The sequence below is a fragment of the Octopus sinensis genome, linkage group LG5 (genome assembly GCF_006345805.1).
Source record: "Octopus sinensis linkage group LG5, ASM634580v1, whole genome shotgun sequence".
NCBI lineage: Eukaryota > Metazoa > Mollusca > Cephalopoda > Octopoda > Octopodidae > Octopus > Octopus sinensis.
This window is the reverse complement of record NC_043001.1, coordinates 20,727,849-20,753,157: the sequence shown is the minus strand read 5'-3', so window position 1 is coordinate 20,753,157 and position 25,309 is coordinate 20,727,849. Positions and strand designations below refer to the sequence as shown.

The 25,309-nt window shown below is 37.0% G+C and overlaps 2 protein-coding genes across 2 annotated transcripts in view; both read left to right on the top strand.

Annotated features, from left to right (window-relative positions):
- Positions 1-3,246, top strand: part of LOC115211648 (glutamate dehydrogenase, mitochondrial) — a 44,476-nt gene extending 41,230 nt beyond the window's left edge. Inside the window, exon 12 of the mRNA XM_029780283.2 lies at positions 1,634-3,246. Coding sequence (XP_029636143.1) covers positions 1,634-1,753 — 120 coding nt within the window. The 3' untranslated portion in view covers positions 1,754-3,246. The remainder of the gene's footprint in view (positions 1-1,633) is intronic.
- A 14,195-nt stretch (positions 3,247-17,441) lies between these two features.
- The window catches only part of LOC115211669 (E3 ubiquitin-protein ligase MARCHF8), an 83,409-nt gene continuing 75,541 nt past the window's right edge, over positions 17,442-25,309 (top strand). The window contains exon 1 of the mRNA XM_029780308.2: positions 17,442-17,876. Within this exon, the coding sequence (XP_029636168.1) occupies positions 17,760-17,876 (117 nt within the window). The 5' untranslated portion in view covers positions 17,442-17,759. The remainder of the gene's footprint in view (positions 17,877-25,309) is intronic.

Sequence of the window (25,309 nt, the reverse complement as noted above, 5' to 3'; positions counted from 1 at the left end):
TCCATCTGTCTAACACCCATGGACGTGTTTACAAAGTCAGAAAACAGCACAGCTCCCATGACTTTCGGAAACAATTTTTTCACGCTAAGAGTTGTTGAAGCATGGAACAAACTGCCGGCATCAGTTGTTAGTTGTTGGAGCACTGCATCCTTCAAAACTTCCATTTTTCCTGAGATTCGCCAACACTACACCTGATTTTCTCCCCTCCATACACACGCATGCATGTATCTGACTCATACACTGTTCACTTCCCAGACATTTCTACATTACTGCATGTACTTTATATGCACTTTCTGACAAGTTGTGGTGCACCTGAGCACTGTATACAATAATTTCATTATTATTATTATTTTAAGGTTATTTAAAACAAGTATTTTCTTTTTTTCGTTTTGTAATAGTCTTCTTTCTTTAGATGCCACATCCAGAATGTAGAACAAAGTGATCATGTCCTGTCACAACTCTCTGTCCTTTGTTTTCCGTAACAGTTCCACTTTCTGATATTTAATGCCTCTTTCTTCCATCCTGTTCGTCAAGCTTCGTATCTATATCATCCTTCTTCCTCTGATTTTTTTCCCTTCAATCTTTCTGGCCATGGCTAAATTCCCCAGACCCTCTTTCCTCATCACATGACCAAGAACACTCAGTTGCTTGGCCCTTATCTCATGAAGCAGTTTCCTCTATATTGCAGCCCAGGTCATCACTTTTTCATTAGACATTTTGTCCATGCTATCCTTAATATTCTCCTTAAGAACCACATTTCACAGCTCTACCCCTTTGATTCTGATGTTATAGACCATGCCTCACTTCCATACATTAACATAGGGTAGACATAGCAGTACAGTATACAGATTTTGGTCTTGAATTTCAAGAGTATGATTTCTCAAGATGTTATACAATTTTGAGAATGCAGATTTTTCTTGTACTATTTCTTTTTGCATCTAAGAGTAAAAACTCAAAATAAAACAAAAGTGGTTAGAAAACAAGTTTGTGTGATTTTTAAATGTCTTCAGTGATTACAGTTTCAACTTATGATCTGTCAAATTATTTGTCAAATAGTGTAAATCTCAAATACCTAAGGTTATTTTATAGTCTTGTCCAGTACACTCTGTTGTACACTATGCTATTATTGGTAAACTCTGCCAATATTGAACTTTCATTTACTATGGTTAGTATCTTGTTTCCTAGTTAAGTTGATACTGCCTAGATCAGTGGTTTTCAACCAGGGTTCTGCAGAACCTTAGGGTTCCGTCAGTACAGTCCAGGGGTTCCGCAAGAAGTTACAAAACTGCTAAAATCGGCAGTAATTTTAAATTCTCCTGTGCAGATATGTGTGCATAAAACTATTAAATTATTGCACAGGGGTTCCTCGAGCCAGTGGAATGTTTCCTTGGGGTTCCACTCCAGCAAAAAGTTTGAAAAGCACTGCCCTAGATGAAAGGACACAAGACGGAGGGTGTTTTACCAAAGAACACAAAATAGTTGTTAGAGCCTTAAAAAAACAACTGATGCAATTTTACACAGAATTTCATTTACTTATTTGTATTCAAATATTGTTTTTTTTTCTATTTCTATTTTTATTTTTTATCATGTATTCTTTTTTGATTATTTTTGCATATATTTGTTTGCATTTCAGAATATCATGAGGACTGCCATGAAGTACAATCTTGGCTTAGACTTACGGACAGCAGCTTACATAACTTCAGTAGAGAAAATCTTCAGAGTATACGAAGATGCTGGATTGACATTTTTATGAATTTTTAAATTATTCAACATTAGGGGTCTAAAAAAGAGAAGCAAAAGAAATTACTTAGAAATATTTGAGAAAAGGTATAGTGTTTTATACTCTGATATTATGTACGACAAAAGCAATATTTCTGTATAAGTTAGATAATTAATCTTGTGTAATTATTTGTAACAATTTAAGTTCATATTTGATAGACCTTTCAACCAGTAAACCCTTTATTTGTAGTTGCCATTGTGTAGTTTTCTTTCACAGTTGATAATCCAATCCAAGCAATAAAACTGGCTTTTATATTTTTGTTTTCCTTTGCAGTTGATCTTCAGTCCTATTAACATACAAAAGTTGCAGACACGTCTGCCTTAGTGGGGTTCTTTCTTATCTTCTTTCTTTCTTATCTTTTATTTTACTTTACTTAATGAGAGTATTTTTAAAAAATATTTTTTTATTTTCCACACATACCAACCATCTTTCAAATCACTGTCTGTCACACACCACTGTCTATTAACATTGCAACATGTTAATTCTCATTGTTAATTTAAATTGTAACCTTTGGGCAGGTATTAATCTTCTGTCTTTGTCCTGAATTTCCATTTTTTTTTTTTTTCTAAGAGTGAATTAACTCTGAACAGTACAAACCATATCAAAAGAAATCCAAATTTCTTTTTGTAATACTCTCATTCTCAGAAGTACAATTAATGTGGTGCATCTATACAAACATTTCAGTTGATCTTTGAATAGATTCACCATTTTAACATTTATTTGCCTTTAGTTTGAAAATTCCTGTGCAACGTGTGCTATGGAATTTTGGAACTTAATGAAATTAAAATTGGTTTATTTGCATCAGGTTTCTATGAAAATCTGTAACTCTGTTCAGATATTTTATATTTTCTAAATCTTAAGCACTTAAATTTTTCTTTTTCTCTCTTTTTTTTTTTAAATATTTCTCTCTTATTTTTTAAATATTTAATTTTTGCAAAGACATTTTAGAACTGGGTGCTTTATTGGATCAGATGAATATTTTCGTAGTTCAATTAATTTTTATATATGAAAAACAATCATGTTTTAGAAAATTTGAAACAGCACCTTGTTATTGTAATACTGATGAAATGAATAAAATCACCAGTGTCTTTTCACTGGTTTAATTAATTGTTTACTATTGAGTTAATAAAACTGGTATTGATTACTAATTTTAATCCTAAGAAATATGCTTTTTGTAGGGATTGGAAACAACAATTAAAAAAAATTTTTTTTTTTTTTTTTTTTGTTATCCGTAACTGTTAGAGTATTCCATCAAGATTTTGACCAAATGTAGTTCAAGTTTTTATTTTTATTATATTTTTTTTCATTCCACTTGTTTTTATCACAGCCGAAATAGCTTTTTTTTTTGTAATTTTTGGAAGTTTTCAATCTCTGTTGATTATTAAATGATCGAAATATTTTGATGTAATTGTATTAACTTATGAATGTAATGTTGAAAGATAATTACTGAGTATATGCACACTTTCTTTAACAATCTTTATTTGATTATGGGGGGTGGGGTTTCAGGGGGCACTGCAGAGAAGGGTATTGCTGCAAAATTACAGTTCAATCATCTCTGATATACTATTTATCAAAAATAAAACAATATTAGTAAAATGTTGTTCGTGTCTTTATGTATATTGAATGGGAATATTTTGCCTTTAAATTTCAGCAATGAGCCTGTAGAATTGTTAGTGCACAAGAGAAAATGCTTAGCGGCATTTTTTCTGGCTCTTTATGTTCTGAGGTCAGATCCTGCCAAGGTCAGCATTGCAATTCATCCTTTTGGATTTGATAAAATAAATTACCAGTCAGTGTAATTAACTAAACTACTTCCCTTGAAATTCTTGACCTTGGGCCAAAATTAAGAAGACCTGTTGAGGCAAGTGAAATCCAAATCAAAGTAAAATTTAATGACTGGCATCCATGCTAGCAGGGTGCAAAGAGCACCATACGAGTGAGATCAAGGCCAGAGCATCAAGCTGGCCTTCATGCCAATGGCACATAGAAGGTGCCATTTGAGTGTGATCGTTACCAGTGTTGCCTTACTGGCACTTGTGCCCATGCTAGTAGAGTGCTATGAGCACCATCCGAGCGTGATCGTTGCCAGAGCGGCTAGCTGGCTTCTGTGACAGTGGCACATAAAAGGGCACCATTCGAGTGTAATCGTTACCAGCGTCACCTTACTGGCACCTGTGCCAGTGGCATGTGTAAAAAGATTCGAGCGAGGTCATTGCCAATACTGCCTGACTGGCCCTATGGCATGTAAAAAGCACCCACTGTGGCATGTAAAAAGCACCCACTACACTCTCAGAGTAGTTGGCGTTAGGAAGGGCATCCAGCTGTAGAAACTCTGCCAGATCAAGATTGGAGTCTGGTGCAGCCATCTGGTTCGCCAGTCCTCAGTCATATGTCCAACCCATGCTAGCATGGAAAGCAGACGTTAAACGATGAAGATGCATAGACTAGTGGCTAGGGTATATTGGTCTTATGATTATTATTTCAAGCGATGCCCGTGCCAGTGGCATGTAAAAAGCACCAACCGATTGTGGCCATTGCCAGTCTCCCCTGGCACCCGTACCAGTGGCATGTAAAAAGCACCCACTACACTCACGGAGTGGTTGGCATTAGGAAGGGCATCCAGCTGTAGAAACACTGCCAGATCAGACTGGAGCCTGGTGCAGCCTCCTGGCTTCCCAGACCCCAGTTGAACCGTCCAATCAATGCTAGCATGGAAAATGGACGTTAAATGATGATGATGATGGGTTTAATTCATGGAATGGGTTGTACATTGTGTCCTCAATTAAGACACATCATTTCACATTGCTCCAGTTTACTCAGCTGAAATTAGTACCAACCAAGTGCTTATATAGTACACTTGAAACTCCAGCTGTTACATTCTCATCATCATTGTTCGACCGTGGTCGAGACAATGGAATTTACCATGCTACGCCAGACTTCACGGTCCATCATGGCATTACGGAGGTCCTGTTGCTGGATGCCTGTATCCCTGGAGATTACATCAGGGTAGGAGAGTGTGCGCCCTCTGGTATTGCGAGTAGATGGCTTCCAGAGGAGAAGAGTAGAAATTATCTCTTTTTCAGCTCTACAACAATGTCCAGCAAACTGGACTCTCTTACCTTTCACAAGAGATGACACAGGTGGTAGTTTCCCATATATTTGCATTTTGGTTGGATGGTGCTTCCACGAGAGATTTTGAGCTCTCATAAGGAGACGAGTGTAGGTTCCATCCAACCGCCTCTCAAGCTTCTTTGATAGCGTCCAGGTTTCTGAGCCATATAGTAGAATTGGTTCGACTGTGGCTTTGAAGATTTCAAGTTTGAAGTCTCTACTTAGATTTGATGACCAGATCTTATGCATGTCATTACAGGCTGACCAAGCCATACCCTTTCTAGTTAGAAAGTCTTTTCCAGATGATGATATGTATGACCCAAGATATTTATAATCAGAAACCATATTTAAGGGCGCATTGTTGAGAGTATGGATGATGCAATCACTGTTGGACAGGCACTTGTTTATGTATTCAGTTTTGGCCTCATTGAGGTAAAGACCTACACAATTTGAGGCTTGTTCAAGAGATTGTAAAAGAGACTGGGCATTGGAGAGAGAGAATCACTGATAAGAGCGATGTCGTCAGCAAAGTCAGTGTCTATCAAGTACTCAGCTGGGTGTCTGGAACTTCTTCTTGGTTTTATTTCAAAGCCCTTGCCAGAGATGGTATCAACTGACATACGTAGCACATAATCAACAACAATGATTATGTTGTTACATTCTAGATGTTCCCCTGGATCATAGGGGATAGAGCCAAGAGGGTATCGATGTCTGCTCATAAGCACCTAAGACAATTTACAAGGCATGAAAGCTAAGTCATTTTCAGTTCAAAGTGACAGCTGTAGTAAAACAGCTAATTTTAATTTATCATTAAATTCTTGTCTCTAAATTATTTAACAGTGAAAAATAGATTTTATTAAAAATTTGAATTGAATGGCAAATGTGAAAATTTATTGACAATCTTTTTTAACTGGAACAAAGTCCTAAAGAGAGAGACAACACACCTTCAACTGTTACATATGGTGGAAAAATAAAAGAAACCTGTTACATAGGGTGCTCTTACTTTTCCTCTGTGTGGTTCAGAAGTTCACATCACAGCTGTGAGTTTTCAGGTTCTATTCCAAGGTGGAGCATCTTGGGCTAGTGTCTTCATTTATAACCCCAGGTCAGCCAATGATTTGTAAGTGAATTTGGTTGACAGAAACTGTGTTGAAGCCTGTCATATATGTATCATCATTGTTTCAGCATCCACTTTTCCATTCTAGCATGGATTGGATAGAATTCATTGAGGAAGATTTTTCAGGGAGTGTCTTGCTCAAGACCACAATGCTGTGCTTGGCACACAAATCAAAATCACCACATGCACACACACACACACATAAAGGAGGTAGTCAGAATTTTGGATAATCATTTATTTAACACTTTCATCTCATTTCAGTAATTCATCAGGATTGATATTTTTAGAGAAACTACATCTTTTATATATATTCGATTTAGTTGAAAAAAATCTGGTGTTGAATTGGGAAGAGAATGTTCTTTGTTACTTTGAATCTATAGAGAGAGAGAGAGATGAGGAAACCAGGAAAAGTTGTAACATCATCTGTTGGATTTAAACATTGCATCTGCTGCAAACTGTACTAGCCACTACATCAACAACAGTGGAGGCACAATGGCCCAATGGTTAGGGCAGCGGACTCGCGGTTGGAGGATTGCAGTTTCGATTCCCAGACCAGAAATAGATACTGTGTGTGTTTATTGAGCGCAAAACAGCTGAGGCTCCAGCAGGGGGTGGTGGCAACCCCTGTTGTACTCTTTCGCTCCGACTTTCTCTCACTCTTCCTGTTTCTTGTCCCCGACTTTCTACGCAACCACTGGATGCGCATTCAACCATCTGTTGATGCTCTCGGTGTCGGGGGTTGACCTGCTTTCTCTTCACATATGACCTGCACATAAAAAGCACCCTTCGAATATTGGGTGATATGCTGTGATTGAGAAGACCCATCAAGCCAAGGGAAATTGTAGTTGTGGCTGATGCCAGTATCTATTTCTTTACTACCCACAAGGGGCTAAACACAGAGATAACAAACGGTTTAAGTCGATTACATCGACCCCAGTGTGCAACTGGTACTTAATTTATCGATCCCGAAAGGATGAAAGGCAAAGTCAACCTCGGCAGAATTTGAACTCAGAACGTAGCGGCAGACTAAATACCTTTTTTTTTACTACCCACAAGGGACTAAACACAGAGAGGACAAACGGATTAAGTCGATTACATCGACACCAGTGCGCAACTGATACTTAATTTATCAATCCCGAAAGGATGAAAGGCAAAGTTGACCTCGGCGGAATTCGAACTCAGAACATAACGGCAGACAAAATACAGCTACGCATTTCACCGGCGTGCTAACATTTCTGCCAGCTCGCCGCCTTCTGATGCCAGTATCGCATACGTGGAACCTGTGCCCATGGCACATAAAAAGCACCCTTTGATCTTCTTTGGGCCTCATAGAAGCAGTGACAAGTGACTGAGACATTTGGCAATGCACCATGTTAGAGAAAACCTGTCAAACCAAGGGAGATTATAGTCATGGTATGCATAAGGCACCCACTGCACTCTTGCAGTGGTTGGTGTTAGGAAAGGCATCCAGCTGTAGAAACCTGGTGCAGCTTGCCAGTTTTCAGTCAAACCGTCCAACTCATGCCAGCATGGAAAATGGACATTAAATGATGATGATGAATGTATAACAGCATAAAATTTTGTCTGATGACATCCCATTTCCCCAACTTCTTTATGCCTTGAGCAGTTAAACCAGCCATATAAGGCCCAAAGATCCTACCTGTTTTATGTTCAAACTGGCTAGATCCAGTCACACCTGCCCTTCAATGTCATTCTAAAAATTAACAAACATATCAATATCTCAAAGCGATGAGCTAATGCACGATTAATTTTTTTTAAATGTAAATAAATAGATCTTACATTTGATAATCTGAATGCTAAATAGGTTAATTCAATAAATGTTAATATTTAAGACGAACAGGTGTTCTGCATATTTAATTTGTTTAAATTTTAGTTTTTACAATTTTGTTATTGCCTCCTGGCTTTACAGCAAAATCTTGTTTTTATTTGTTGTTGTAGTGACAGTATATCTAGTGGACACGTATCTCGTAGAATTCATTGATCCATAAGAAATAATTTAAATATATATCCAGCATGTTTAACCCTTTCGTTCTGGCTCTGAGGTACAAATGCCTTGTTTTCATAAGTTTTGAATTAAAATCTTCCATCAAACCTTAGTCACAATTTATGTTCCTAACACTAGTTGAATGATAACTAAGTTATTTTACTAAATTCTTTACTATATTTAAAATTCATTGAAAGAAACACAGAGCATCTTAACAGAAATATGGTCACAAAAGAGTTAAAATATATAATAGAGAAACAATTCTTAACCCTTTCGTTATCAACCCAGCTGAAACTGGCTCTGACTCTAGTACAAAGGTCTTGTTTTTATAAGTTTTGAATTAAAATCTTCCACCAAACCTTAGTCACAATTTATGTTCCTAACATTACCTTAATAATAACTAAGTTATTGTAATAAATTTTTTGTTATATTTAAAGTAATTGAAAGAAACACAGAGCATCTCAAAATAAATACAGTAACGAAAGGGTTAAAATGTACCACACTGCATTTCACTCTTTGGAGATGACAGCCAATCTATCAGCCAAAAAGTTGAATGATGAAGATTGCATTATTTCAATCAATTTCCTGTAAGAATATATATATAGTTTTGTATATGTAAAGTAATTACTCTTACTCTTTTACTTGCTTCAGTCATTTGACTGTGGCCATGCTGGAGCATCGCCTTTAGTCGAGCAAATTGACCCCAGGACTTATTCTTTGTAAGCTTAGTACTTATTCTATCGGTCTCTTTTTGCCGAACCACTAAGTTACGGGGACGTAAATACACCAGCATCGGTTGTCAAGCAATGTTGGGGGGACAAACACACACACATATATACATATATGGGCTTCTTTCAGCCCATTCTTTCAGGATGGGCTTCTTTCAGTTTCCGTCTACGAAATCTACTCACAAGACTTTGGTCGGCCTGAGGCTATAGTAGAAGACACTTGCCCAAGGTTCCACCTTACTTTTTAGAATTTGTTTGAAAAATAAGTGCATGCCCTCTGTAGGGCTTGTGAAAAGGTCTCCGTCTTCTTGGCACTGAAGCTCCAAATGAGGCTCCGTCTCCAAAGGGTTAATCATACACAGCTCAACTAGTCCTCACAATCACTCAAATTGTTGGATATCACTATTATCAAGTTCTTCAGGGTCAGAAGATACTTCAGCCTCCAGCAGTTATTAATACTCTACAAAGCTTAGGTGAGGTCCACCATGGAGTATTACTCTCACATCTACAACAGCACTTTGTGAAGGTGTGGGACATAATGGCCAGACTATTTGGTTCACAATCATAAGGTCCTGAGTTTGGTTCCCATCAATGCATTGTGTCCTTGTGCAGGACACTTTATTTCATGTGGCCCCAGTTCATTCAGCTGTCAAAAATGAGTAGTACATGTATTTCAAAGAGCCATCATCCATGTCACATTCTGTGTCATACTGAATCTCCATGAGAACTACGTTAAGGGTACATGTTAATTTCACAAGCAGGCTGTTCCGCTGATTGGATCAAGTAGAACCCTCATTGTCGTAACTGATGGAGAGCCACTTTTAGGGCACATAAGCATTATTGACTGCATTCAGAAAAAGGCAACCTGATTGATCAGTGTAAAATCAAATACAAGCGCACTGTAGCTTCTGGCCCACCAGCATGCTATCTCCTTTCTCTAACTTTTCTGACTGAAGTGTTATACTGCGGGAAGGAAGCTTCTTAACCACTCGGCTAACCTGGCATGAATGTATTTCTTTACTACCCACAAGGGGCTAAACACAGAGGGGACAAACAAGGACAGACAAACGGATTAAGTCGATTATATCGACCCCAGTGCGTAACTGGTACTTATTTAATCGACCCCGAAAGCATGAAAGGCAAAGTCGACCTCGGTGGAATTTGAACTCAGAACGTACCGGCAGACAAAATACCGCTAAGCATCTCGCCCGGCATGCTAACGTTTCTGCCAACTAGCCGCCTCCTGGCATGAAAGTATCTTTAAGATAGTGTTACTGGAGTTGACAGAAGCCATAGAATGCTAAACTAAATGCCTTGAACTATTTTGATATAACCCTCGATATTTGAAGATCTAATCTAGCCAGTGTCAGCTGTGTTTTCCATTCTTTCTTTAGGATTCTTAATCTTTTTAACCCTATGGCACACTGGAGATAAAAAAAATCACAAGTGTGCTTTGCATGGAAAGTTTGAAGAAAAGAATGAGATAAACCCTCCCCAAAGCTGTTGCTTGTTTTATTAATCATAATAATAATAATAATAATAATAATGAAACTATTGTATACAGTGCTCAGGGGCACCACAACTTGTCAAAAGTGCGTATAAAGCATATGCAGTAATGTACATGTTTGTGTATAAGAAAATTATGAATAGCAGGTTTTTCATGAGACTTAAGCATTAGCATGGTTCTTCTAAAAGGCTTTCAATAATATTTTTAAAAAGTTCATGGCATCCTGAAATGTTCCCTCATCACTGTTTGAGAACTACTTTAATAATAATACTTCAGGTCTTTATTTTCACTGAAATTGAGCAAGTCCTGTTGTAAGTTTCTTTTAATTTACAACTAAAGCGACAAGACCTTGAAAAAGTTCTTGGTGGCTGTGTGGTAAGTAGCTTGCTTACCAACCACATGGTTCCGGGTTCAGTCCCATTGCGTGGCACCTTGGGCAAGTGTCTTCTGCTATAGCCTCGGGCTGACCAAAGCCTTGTGAGTGGATTTGGTATACAGAAACTGAAAGAAGCCCGTCGTATATATATATGTGTGTGTGTGTGTGTTTGTCCCCCCCAACATCGCTTGACAACTGATGGTGGTGTGTTTACGTCCCCGTAACTTAGCGGTTAGGCAAAACAGAACGATAGAATAAGTACTGGGCTTAAAAAGAATAAGTCCTGGGGTCGATTTCCTCGGCTAAAGACGGTGCTCCAGCATGGCCGCAGTCTGATGAATGAAACAAGCAAAAGAGTGGAAGGGTAAGTATCTGAAACCATTTTTTTTTACAAGCCAACTGTCACTTGAATTTATCAAACTTCTGATCCACAGAATACTGAACTTCCAAGAATATAACAATATGATATCACACCTAGTTTTCTCCCCTTGATTATATTTATTTCGACTTGAATGTTATCGATTGCTTTTTTCCCTAATGTCACTATGGGCTTTGAAAATTAATTAAGTCTTTTTAAAAAAAGAAATTTATGTAGCGCACATGAACACATACAACTGTATTCCTCTAAAAATTTTCTTTCGCTTCGGTCGACCGGGATCTAAGCCCAGGTTAATTAGCTAGATCCTTCTCGAGTTCTACCGAGGTATGCGAATACCTATTTCTTTACTACCCACAAGGGGCTAAACACAGATAGGACAGACAAACGGATTAAGTCAATTATATCGACCCCAGTGCGTAACTGGTACTTAATTTATCGACCCCGAAAGGATGAAAGGCAAAGTCGACCTCGGCGGAATTTGAACTCAGAACGTAACGGCAGACGAAATACGTTTCTTTACTACTCACAAGGGGCTAAACATAGAGGGGACAAACAAGGACAGACACACGGATTAAGTCGATTACATCGACCCCAGTGCGTAACTGGTACTTAATTTATTGACTCCGAAAGGATGAAAGGCAAAGTCGACCTCGGCGGAATTTGAACTCAGAACGTAACGGCAGACGAAATACGGCTACGCATTTCGCCCGGCGTGCTAACCTTTCTGCCACCTCGCCGCCTTGCAGGTATGCGTATACCGATAAGGCTAGGTTTTAAAATCGAATCGTTTCTCGAATTAGTCCTGGTTTATTTCCCAACATAGCGCAATACTACATATTATAGTTTCTTTGAATCGTGATTTTTAGCTTACATGGTAGTGAACAGATATAGAAAATTTGTCAAATCTGGAGACACCCGGAAAAGAGCTGGTCTGAAGATATCGAATCAACAAAGGGAAGCAATGAAAAAGCCCGGGGAAACTGGAAGTAAAAAAAAAAAAACGATGCCATCCTCTATGAATCACGATAGACTACAAATTACTGTTTTTAAATACCTGCAGTTTACCCAACAAGGTCCACTTCTTTTATTCTTACGTTAAAAATTACGGGATCTCGCATGCCTGGCTACAACTTGTTTCTCAAAAGCTACTTTCATTGCCAATGAGCTACTTTCATTGCCAATGAGCTACTTTCATTGCCATGGTGTGATGGTCCTCTGTCTGCTCAAGCATTTCAAGCAGTTGTGTGTGGAGATTAGAAGCGGTCGCAACAAGAGGTATTTCTTTGTGACATTCGGGTAAGCACATGAACGCTTGTACTTGGCGCTATTTACTCTACCCTAAGCTTCTCATTGAGACACAGCTTTATCTAGTAAAATAGCCTGAGAGCTGCTTCTAGGAAAATAGTCACCTATGTTTTAATCAATGGTGATTTCAATTATCTAATGATAGGGAAATTTTTCACTGGCCACAAAATTGCGTATGATTTCTTTGATTTTAGTACTGGATTTAAATCCCTACAAGAGACAACGGCACTTTGAATCTGCTATTTACAACTACCTCTTAGACTGTTATCGGTGTTACAACTGAGGTACCTTTAGGCAACTCTGATTACACTGTGATCATTGCCAATTTGTCTTTTTTGTTTTTAGCTGAGAGAAAAGCTTTCACAGCCACCAACCTGCTTACTTTGACTGGAACTCTTATAGTACGGAGTTACAGCAGACAAACTGGCTTGCTTTCAATGTCATTACCAGTGGCGGCTCGTAGATAAAATTACTTGGGGAGCTGCTTCAGAAAATTTTCAGCCGTTGTTTAATATTGTGTAAAAGGAAATAAACATATAAAAAGACTATTTATACATAAACTCGATCGGTTCACGTTTTAGCCACTGCCGGGTAGTGTGTTTAATTTCTTCACTGAACACCGCTGCGAATCCCCCATTGTTTTTTAAAAATACCCGTTAAATCACAAAATGAGGCGGGGGGGGGGGCTGCCCTATTTTTCAAATTCTGGCAGCAACATTGAAGCTGGAAGCAGGATAATAATCTAATTCTACACTTTATCACATTTAAGAATATAAACATTTTAAAGCACAACACGGAGTCAAAAAGAAACTACCTTTCACTGGCACTGCATGAACGACAGTACTCTCTCTCTCTCTCTCTCTCTCTCCCTAGCGTGAAGCTTCCTATCTCGGACATGTGAAGATGCGCACAACAGCTAAACACCGCGTCGCTGGAACTGTAAAGTGCACAGTTCTATACAAGGATTTTTGTGTGTTTTTTCATAAACTAGGGGATGGCTACTGACATTTAGCTTAAGGATTATATAACGTACAAGTATAAAGAAAGCATTAAAGAAAAAAAGACTCATTATATTGAATGTTATTGACAATATCGAGTGGAAATAGGGGGTGTGCAGTTCCGCAGTGCCTATACACGAGCTGTCACTGGTCATTACTATCCTTCAGCATTTGCTCAATTCAATCTGGATCGTACAAAACATCAGCATTACGTAAACGCATTAGATACCAAAAGCGCAATTTGGGAGACTGAATCAATTTGCTTTGTCAAATGAGAACGAGATGCTGAGTGTTAATACAAACTACATTGAGCAGAGGATAGTAGAAAGGGCAAAGGAGCATCAAACCATTATGAAGTAGGTGACTAAAAAGCAGTACTTAATTAGAACAACGAATCGGAACCAACCCGGATAATGCTAAAAGTGTTCTGGAAACACGTGCGTTCGAAACAGAGGTCTTACTTTGCACTCGGCCTTTTCTGAAATCCCCATTCAGATCAGATTACTGGTGATCTCAAATAGTGTGTAGAACTTATTGCTGAATGCTATGCTGGCACTTTTACTGTTGAAAATACCAACGGATTATCTTTACCGTTCCTGATAACAAATTCCAAACATATATATGTGTGTGTCTGTCTGTGTTTGTTCTCCCCGGCATCGCTTGATAACCGAAGTTGGTGTGTTTGCGTCCCCGAAAATTTAGCGGTTCAGCACAAAAAAGACCGATAGAGCATTTTTTCGACTAAAACCCTTGAAAGCGATGTTCCAGCATGGCCGCAGTCAAATGACTGAAACAAGTAAAAGAATATCTGGTCAATCTAACTAGCTGTATTGTCCCATTGATAGAGTCCTGTGTTAGAGAGAGAGAGAGAGAGAGAGAGAGAGAGTATTTCTTTATTCACCATAAGGTTGAGAAAAAGAGGGGACAAAACAAACGTTGGGGTCAGGGTATCGAATGAGACGAAACATATGAATAAACAAACAATTAAAATATATACAATTAAATGAGAATGAGTGAGAGAGAAAGAGATTCTGGAACTTTAGTAACCTTATTCAATCCTAACAATTTAGGTTTATCCCTAACTCAAGCTACTGTGGCCAATACGTCAAATTTCTTGAAGACATCACTTGAATCACGGATAGCGACTCTTGAGTGGAAGCTATTTATCTTGACTTACTCACCACTGAAACTCTCTGCAATATGTGTAAGGGCTAACCTTTGTAGTTGGTTGAAGTCCTTCATTCACAGTCGAGAACATTCTGCACTCTGCGTGGTGATATCAGGATTTTCGCTCTGATCTTTTCTTGGTTTCCTGTTGTTTGTTGCATATGTTAACGAAATAGACGCCAATTTGACACATGTTACTACGTTAGAAATCCCAGACGACTTTAAGCAGTACTTCGAGAGAGAGAGAAAAAAAACCCGACCCTATACGCTCGCTATAGATCTTTCCCGCAATCTAAGTTGAGCAGAATGCAGCAATGAATTGCTAACTAACAATTCAAGCTAGCTTATAGACCTGAGCACCCTTATACATTTTGGTGGGAAACCCTACAATTCACCTCTCCTTCCACAACACCAACCTTATGAAATCTGTGTTGAATATGACCTTGACAGTATTGTCAATAATGTTCTGCATTGAACAAACTACATTTCCAAAATCGTCAGAAGGGCCGAAGGTGTCTTAGCATCACTCAATAAGACCTTCGTCAAATGGCCACTGGCTATTTATTTAACCTTTTTAGAATTCAATACCTCTATTACTCGTGGACAGACGTATAAAAATCAAAGCTCAGCACAACACCCTTGACTTTTGGAAACCCGTTTTCATTCTCAGTATTGCCGAATCATAGAATAAACTACCCACATCGGTTATTAGCTGTCAGGATATTGTGTCTTTAAAAAATTCCATGGTTCACGAAAGCCTTTTCACTGTTCATATTTCTGCTTTTTTACGTTTTACCCCATCTATGCACTTTTGCCTTTCATTGCTTTCTATACTTGACTCACTACTGCTTTCTGTCCCATTTTACCTTTTCCGATTAGTTGTAGCGCACCTGTGCAATTTATATAATGTTTCATAATTATTATATCAAACATATGTGGCAAACTGATCTGCTCTAATAAATGTATGCCGTATATTATAATCCGAAAAGCATATTAGACAACAACCTAATGTTAATTCAACCTTCCTCCCTTGAGTCTTCAACTCATGATGGGGTCATAGAGAGACCGTAATGACACACCGTTTCCCCCATCTGCATCAGTCCTCGAGTCATCGCTAATTATTTCACTGTTCATTTATTGATGTTGATCGTCCATCTTCTCTTCCCCCACTACAGTTCCTTGAAGAACATGCCTCTGCAAAGCCATTGGATCTTCTTACATGGCACATGGCCATACAGTCTCAGCTTATTTTCATATCCGTTGTGAGAAAGTCTTCGTGGGTTCAGTGTAGTTCAGGATGGTTTCACAGACTTGTTCATTTATGACATGGTCCAAATAGATGTTAATCCATGTTTGTAAATGAAAAATGGGAACCTACAGCATGTCAAATATTTGAGTTCATGGAAGCATATCAATCTTGATTCATATTTTTGTAAACAAAATACATATTGGACGACGAATCTTTTAATTTCAAAATTTTTTGGGGGAAAAAAATTCCATTTATTTATTTTAAGGGGAGAAAGAATAAATCCTTTCTATTTATGAAGAAACAGCATTATATATATTTATACATCATTGCAGTACTTCTTTTGCTTAAAATATAAACCATATCTATAGAATCAAGTTAGTTTTGCGACAGATTTTCTGTTTACATAAAATCAATTGTATTAGAGAAAGCGTGAAAGGGAAAGAAAGAACTGCAGGGTTATATATATCGCTACTAAGTCGCGTTTGGCTCATTCTTCTTCAGAGAAACTGTTCAGCATAGTGGAAGACAAATAGAAATAGAAAAATCTTGGACGATATCTCTGACTGAATGGACGACAAAGAAGCTTAGATTCTTTTTATTGGCAAAATGTAATATAGAGACGCTTTTAATCACACACATTAAGGATTATATATCGACGACAGAATTACCAAAAGAAGAAAGAAACATTTCGTTTTTTCTTTTTTGCTTCAAATGAAAGTTTTAAGCATACTATAAATTTTATAAATGCTTATTTATTATGTGAAATAAACCAAATATCCCGTTTAAAAACATTAAAATGGTGGTACAATCATCCCTCGTCAAATTTAACTTCGGTTTGACAAAGATCGATCTCCCCTGTATACGTTGAACTGCTTACTCCTGAACATAAGAATAAAATCGATCTCTCCTTCTGTATACACTGAACTTACCTACTTCTGAACAGGAGAAGCATATTTCACTCTTTTCTGGCTTTATTTACATTTATTTCAACTTCACTACGACAGTCATAAAAAAAATGTTTCCTGAGTGCAAAACCAGAAAATGGAAACACCATTATGTGAACAAGGCCGGGTAGAATATTAGAAGAAAGATCTATTAATATACTTTGGTGTCTTTTTCAGTTTAGGCGAAAGGAAGGTCTTTTTTTTCTTTCATATATCGATTAGTCTTCTTTGTTACTTACATACAAACACACACACACATATATATAATAATAACTATCAAATCTATAATTGAGAGTGGTGTTAATTTCAATTCATTTTTGTGGTAATAAAGAGAAGTTTTTTGCATGTGTATTTATTTATACATATGCTAAATATTCAGGAGTCTTATGAAATGCCTTTAATCTGAACCCTTCCTTGCTGCTAAATAAGTAGACACTTCAAATTGTAAACAGCTGATTGCATTTCTTTTTGAATATATACATTCATACATATATATATATATATATATATGCATGTATGTATATTTCTGACTTATTTATTTGGCATGATTTACTATTTAAACCATCTGTTTTGTTGACAATCTCGCAATAACTTGCTCTGCTCGTAGGTACGATCCCACGCAGCTCTCTCTCTCACTCTTTCCCTTTCTCTTTCTCTTCCCTACCTTTCGCTCTGACTCTGACTCTGTCTCTATCTACATATCTCTCTCTCTCCCTTCCCTACCTTTTGCTCTCACTCTGTCTCTATCTACACATCTCACTCTTTCTCTTTCTCTCTCTCCTTTCCCTACCTTTCGCTCTCACTGACTCACTCAGTCTCTATCTACACATCTCCCTCTCTCACCCTTCCCTACCTTTCGCTCTCACTGACTCACTCTGTCTCTATCTACACATCTCCCTCTCTCTCTTTCTCTTTCTTTCTCCCTTCCCTACCTTTCGTTCTCACTGACTCACTCTGTCTCTATCTACACATCTTTCTCTTTCTCGCTCTCTCCCTTCCCTACCTTTCGCTCTCACTCTGACTCACTCTGTCTCTATCTACACACCTCTCTGCTTCTCTCTCTTGTCTGGCTAACAACGTTCATGTCTGTCAAATGCCAGACCAGCAAACCTCAGTAGCACCACACAATAACAAAGGGGGAAATGATTCAAGCATGAAGAAAGACCCGAAAGAGAAGCCCGTGGCTAACAAAAGGAAGGAAAGCAACAAGGTAATTAAAAACAAAATGTGTTTCATTGTCTTTTTTATTTACCCTAAACTCATTTTCATTAAATCTGGAAACAAAAGAAGAAAAAAAAAAACATCTTTACTTGAAAAGCAAAAACAAAAGAAAAGACAGAAATCTTAGTAAATTAAAAACATTTTATTTTGCAATGCGATGAGGAAATAATTACAAGAAAAATGTTTCCGGAATCATTTAGTTGCATTTTTCACAAGAAATATCTTGGTATGTTGTTATTTAAACTAACTAATGACAATTTAGTGTATTTTGGATGTCTAAGATGGGGGAATTTCCAGGGTTTTAATTAATTTTCTCAGAGACATATTTACATTGTTTTCCCGTATTTTCTTCCTTAATCGCTTTAAAGAAATATAAATAAATAATCCTTTTAGTGATCGGGATTTTGTGTAATAAGCTGCAGTTGTTTTTGTTTATGAACGTGAAATTATTGAAAATTATCGACGACGACTACTAATTTTAATTCAATATAATAAAACCTTTAGCTTCGTTGCTCGAAGTAAATATAAACATTTAAAACAAAAATATGACAGTTGCAGCGAGATAAGATCGAAGGAAGGAACCCGTCTGTTTACTTCTGAGGTTTCGGTAACCTTTGCTAAGATTTGATTTTTAAAAGCTCAAGGAACAGGAATTAGAAAGCACAAAGTGTGCAGCTGTTTGGTAATATTTATTCTGAACTGATGACTTATATCAACCTCTATGACGACCGTGTTGGCTGAAAATTCCCTCCTTCCGAATTACAGATGTTGTACTGGCAGTATTTAATGTTTAATTTCCGAAATATTTAGGTTAGAATTAACAAAGAGGCAACAAAATAATATCTGAGCTATGTAAATATTCTCTTTTATGTATTAGATGGGTTATTTTATGCCGGAAATGACTAAAACCCCCTCCAAAGAATGTCGGAATAAATTTGTATTTGACCCCTCAACGTTGCTTCAGAAATTCATTTAGCAAGTCAATAGAAAGTCAAATACATGTTTGGTCCATACTAGGCTGCGTGGTTAACCATATAAATGCGCATTGGTTGTTTATTTTAACAGAAAACTCAAACATTTCGGCCATTTTAGTAGCTTTAATAACATAACCCCCACCACCAGAAGAAAAAGAAAACAGAAAACCTGAATAAATATTTCAATTAAATAACTAAACCTGTTTGAATTTCAAGGGCGGTATCAATAACTCACAAATTTCTATCGTTTTTACTTTATGTCATTGTAACCTTGATTCGATTTGAACTACTTTTTATTTTATAAAATTCTTTTTTTGAGAAATGCAGCGTTAAATAATCAGAAATCATATATATTGTGTGCGTGTATTTTATATTATGTATGTTGTGTACCTATACCTATTCATGTGCCAAAAGTTTGAAATCATTAATGTTTGTTTATATATATATATATGTATGTATATATATATATATATATATTATATATATATATATATATATATATATATAGTGCTCCAGCATGGCTACGGTCAAATGAATGAAACAAGTAAAAGAGTATATGTGTGTGTGAAGATATATGCATGTATATATGTAGACATACATATTTATTCATATGTAAATTCATGTATGTATATATATGTGGGTGAGTATATAAATGTGTAGATGTGTGGGTACACGCGTTTACATATTTGTGTGTGTATATATATATATATATATATATATATATATATATATGGTGCTCCAGCATGGCCACAGTCAGATGAATGAAACAAGTAAAAGAGTATGTGTGTGTGTGAATATACATGCATGTATATATGTAGATACATATTTATTCATATGTAAATTCACGTATGTATATATATGTGGGTGAGTATATAAATGTGTAGATATGTGTGGGTACACGCGTTTACATATTTGTGTGTGTCTATATATATATATATATATATATATATATATATATATATATATATATATATGGCAATTATTTAATCTCTGCTCTCCATACTAGCATGGTTTGGATGGTTTTACAGGAACTGACAATTAAGAACACGTTGTACTCCAGCGTTTGTTTTGGCGTTGTTTCTACACCTGGATACCTTTCCTAACACCAACCACTTTACAGAGAGTACTGGGTGTTTTTCTTATTGTACCCATTACTTGGGAGGTCACCTTGCAAGCTGGAAAATTAACGGGCGTAGTGGAATGGGGGTCCTCATAATTGAAGGAGAATGGGAGAGAGAGGGGTTGTGCGAGGTTTTTAGGGAAGATGATGAGAGGAACAGATTTATTGTTGAGAAAGTATGGTTGTGGCGAGAGTAAGAGTAGACATTATTGGGGAAGAGAGTATGACAGGTAGAGGGGGAGGTAAGTGGTTAGTGAGAAAGGAAGGGACAAAGTGGTAAGGATTGGTGCAATGGATTGTGTTCATAGGTTTGGTGGGGTCAATGAAAAGGAAAAAGAAAATTTAGGATGGTGAGGATCTAGAGAGCCATTGAAGGTAACAGAGATGTTGGGATCATAGAGGGTAAGCAAGAGAAGGAGAGATGAGTGTATTGAGGCAGGATAGATGTTGGGAGGAGGGGACAGTGAAAAGAAAAGAGGTGAGAGGCAGTGGAGGATAACAGTGAGCAAGCAAGCTTCACAGGTGGTGAGAGATATGGCTGATAAGGTCATGACCGAAGTAATTTGGGTGTGGGTGGAGGACAGAAAGTGGACAAAGGGAGACTGACCAGGGTTGATCAAAACAAGTCTTTTGCATAGGCCAAGTGAAGAAGGAGGGAAGTAGAGTGATGGGTTGTGTGTGTGTATATATATTATAGCTATTTATATTATATGTATATATATATATATATTTATATTTATTTATATATATATTTATTTATATATATATAAACTCTGTTTTTTTATGTTTTATGTATATTCTTTATAATATTAATGTAGAATATAGAATATATAGTAAAATGAAATGAAGTATTGATTGTCTTAAGGTCCCAAGTTGTGACAGGAGTGTTTCAACCGTGGTTCTATATATATATATATATATATGGTTGAAACACTCCTGTCACAACTTGGGACCTTAAGACAATCAATACTTCATTTCATTTTACTATATATTCTATATTCTACATTAATATTATAAAGAATATACATAAAACATAAAAAACAGACAGAGTTGGAATTCCTTTGAATAACATATATCCCTCTATACGCAATCATACAAACTCTTTTGTATGATTGAGTCCAACGTAGGTCATATATTAGCATGCATATATATATAAAAAATTAGCAGAATGAGATAAAAAAAAATCCAAAAGGTTCAAAGTCTCCCTTGACCACAAGTGGCCTGAACTCTTTACATGAACACCACCCTGTACATAACTCCATGTCCCCCTACATGGCCTTGCTTTTTTGCTTTTTGAGCCCAAAAATTAACTAACTAACTAACTAACATTTCAGAACATTTATAAAGAGAAGGTCTTACAGCTGTTTTGGGATATTTTATATATCCCTTCATCAGAGACGGTGCAAGAAAATGGTTAAGCCATAGTTATTACAGAGAAGATATGTTTCCTGTACCTTGTGTGTGGAACTCACATACAAGGTACAGGAAACTTATGTATATACCATTCTGCTTAAATGATGGAACTGCAGATACAATATCCTTACGTATCTCACGTCTGTTTTCATTCCTCCACTTCACTCTGTATTTCATATTTTCTCTGTAATAACTATTGTTTAACCATTTTCTTGCACTGTTTCTGATGAAGGGATATCTAAAATATCCCGGAAACACCTGTAAGACCTTCTCTTTATAAAGGTTCCGAAAATCTTTCGCAGCCTTGGATTTCTTATCTCATTCTATTAATTTTATATATACATACATATTTATATATATATATATATATATATATAAGTTAGGGGTTGTGGATCCAACCCACTAAGGGATAATACTTATCCAATATACTTTTGGTATAATACCCAAATTATTAATACAAAAGTGTTTTTAATTTCAATGCAATAAACTTACTTATTGTATTAAATGGGTGAAGGTAAAGAAATATTTTACCATTAATTTATATTACAGATAAGAAAATGGAGAAACACATTAGTTGGTTCATCAGCTTTAGGATATTAGAATGTTGCCTTATTTAATTAACAAAACTACAACCATAATAACATACATATATACAGTATAAAATTCAATACATATAAGATAAGAATACAAGTAGTTATTAAAAAAAACATTAATATAAATTATTAAAATCTTTAAAATCACAGCTGTTTCAGTCTATGGAAAAAAGTAACTTGTTGTGCCTTTCCATAGGCCGAAACAGCTGTAAGTAATTTTAATAATTCATATTAATGTTTTTTTGATAACTACTTGTATTCTTATCTTATATGCATTGAATTTTATACCATTTTATATGTATGTTATATTGGTTGTCGTTTTGATAAATAAATAAGTCAACATTCTAATATCTTAAAGCTGATAAACTAACTAATGTGTTTCTCCATTTTCTTATTTGTAATATATATATATATATATATATATATATATATATATAAGAGAACAAGATGTACGTTACGCCGCAATAATATATGTATAAAAAATATATATAAAAATACAAAATGGGACAAGAACGCAAAACACGCAATTGCAAGGATGATCCGGTTCTTGACTGAAGATTAGAGGCTTCGAATGACCCGTCCGTTTTTTGTGTCGTCTCTTTGAGTGTTTTGCGTTCCTGTCCCATTTTGTATTTTTATATATATTTTTTATACATATATATATATATATAGGCGCAGGAGTGGCTGTGTGGTAAGTAGCTTGTTTACCAACCACATGGTTCTGGGTTCAGTCCCACTGCGTGGCACCTTGGGCAAGTGCCTTCTACTATAGCCTCGGGCCGACCAAAGCCTTCTGAGTGGATTTGGTAGACGGAAACTGAAAGAAGCCCATCGTATATATGTATATATATATATATGTGTGTGTCTGTGTTTGACAACCGATGCTGGTGTGTTTATGTCCCCGTTACTTAGCGGTTCGGCAAAAGAGACCGATAGAATAAGTACTGGGCTTACAAAAGAATAAGTCCCGTGGTCGAGTTGCTCGATTAAAGGCGGTGCTCCAGCATGGCCGCAGTCAAATGACTGAAACAAGTAAAAGAGAGTAATATATATATATATTTATTAGAAAAAAAAACGTAATAATTTATGTAGAAAAAAGATCAGTTTCATGCACGAAAACTTCTGTTTGTTTATTATATAACAATAATAAGTGAGTTGTATGTGTTATTTTATATATCAATACATTAATGGCAATTATATAATGCACAAGACTTTGGTCGGCATGGCACTGTAATGAAAGAGAATTGCCCAATGTGCCGTAGAGTGGGACTGAACCCATGGCACCATGGTTGGAAAGCAAGCTTCTCAACCACACAGCCATGCCTATAAAGGGGTGATATATCATCATCATCATCATCATCATTTAGCGTTCGCTTTCCATGCTAGCATGGGTTGGGAGGTTCAACTGGGGTCTGTGAAGCCAGAAGGCTGCATCAGGCCCAGTCTGATCTGGCAGTGTTTCTACGGCTGGATGCCCTTCCTAACACCAACCACTCCGTGTGTGTAGTGGGTGCTTTTTACATTTTGGATAATATATTCCTTGATACAAAATGCTTAACAAAAAGATGGGATGCTTACAACGAGAAGACCTTTGGTTTTAATATTTACTTGAGCAATGCCACAACTAACAGTGCTACACCATGCAGGGTGTTCCATTGAAACTATCTGTTTCAATGAAATTGAACAAATTTTTAAAAACTGCCAGAATTTTATGATTATTACCAAAACAAATAGGTTTATAAATCTTACGTCAAACTTTTATTGAAAATTTTCAACATGGTCCGTGACACTCCATGGACCCTATGTAATGCATGTGTAAAATTTCATTAAAATTGGTTGGGTAGATCTCCAGTTTAAACATGATAAACACACAGACAGACACACATCCTGTGTATATATATATATATATATATACGTGTCAGCGCTGCCTTGGCTGGCTTCCGTGCCGGTGGCACGTTAAAAGCACCAACCAATCGTGGCCAATGCCAGACCCCCCTGGCACCTGTGCAGGTGGAACGTAAAAAGCACCCACTACACTCGCGGAGTGGTTGGCATTAGGAAGGGCATCCAGCTGTAGAAACACTGCCAGATCAGGCTGGAGCCTGGTGCAGCCCCTGGCTTCCCAGTCCCCGGTCGAACCATCCAACCCATGCTAGCACGGAAAACGGATGTTAAACGATGATGATGATGGACTCTGTTGTCACTGTTTGATATATGAGGATCCAACAACCTACACTTTCTTTGTCAAATGTGTAATTTGAGTCTTGCCAACGATTAGCAGATGTTACAAGTATGAGGAGTATAGGTCAGTGCACGTGGTATATTTGCAGCCACTTTTCTCCTTTGCTTCACAATCCTTAGCTTGTTAATGCTGGTTGAAACAGTCTCTTATGCCATTTAGACATGATGATCTCCATTTTGTTTGTTCCAAAGCTCTTTGCTCATTGGTGTTGTGAGCTGTGTTGACTGCTGAGAGGTTACTCTTCAGCTTATACTTAAATCTGAGTAAAGACGGTGAGCTGGTAGAAACGTTAGCACGCCGGGCAAAAAGCGTAGCCGTATTTCGTTTGCCGTTATGTTCTGAGTTCAAATTCCGCTGAGGTCGACTTTGCCTTTCATCCTTTCGGGATCGATAAATTAAGTACCAGTTACACACTGGGGTTGATGTAATCGACTTAATCCTTTTGTCTGTCCTTTTGTTGTCCCCTTCTGTGTTTAGCCCCTTGTGGGTAGTAAAGAAATATATACTTATATCTGTGATTTACATCTGTGCCCACTATCAAGCTGGCTGTACATGAAGACTTTGGATATTCTTTTGTCACTTATTCTGATCTATTAGAACCTTGTTTACTCTGTGAGATGGTGTTCTTATAACTTAGAAGAAGCACAACTCTGCTGTCTCTCATTTATTTCTCTCCTTTCAACTTTACTCTGAAGAAGGACACTTTGTCTGAAACGTTGGATTTCCCATTCCTCATAGCAATATCACTGTATTCTTTTCATTGATTTTACTACATAATATAAGTCTTACCAATGTAGACCTTCACTAACCTCTTTGCAGTCTGTTTGATAATATATATATATATATATATATATATATAGTGGAGGCGCAATGCCCTAGTGGTTAGGGCAGCGGACTCGCGGTCGCAGGATCGCGGTTTCGATTCCCAGACTGGGCGTTGTGTGTGTTTATTGAGCGAAAACACCTAAAAGCTCCACGAGGCTCCGGCAGGGGGTGGTGATCCCTGCTGTACTCTTTCACCACTCTTTCTCCCACTCTTTCTTCTGTTGGCATCATTCGAAGGCTAAAACAATGCGAACG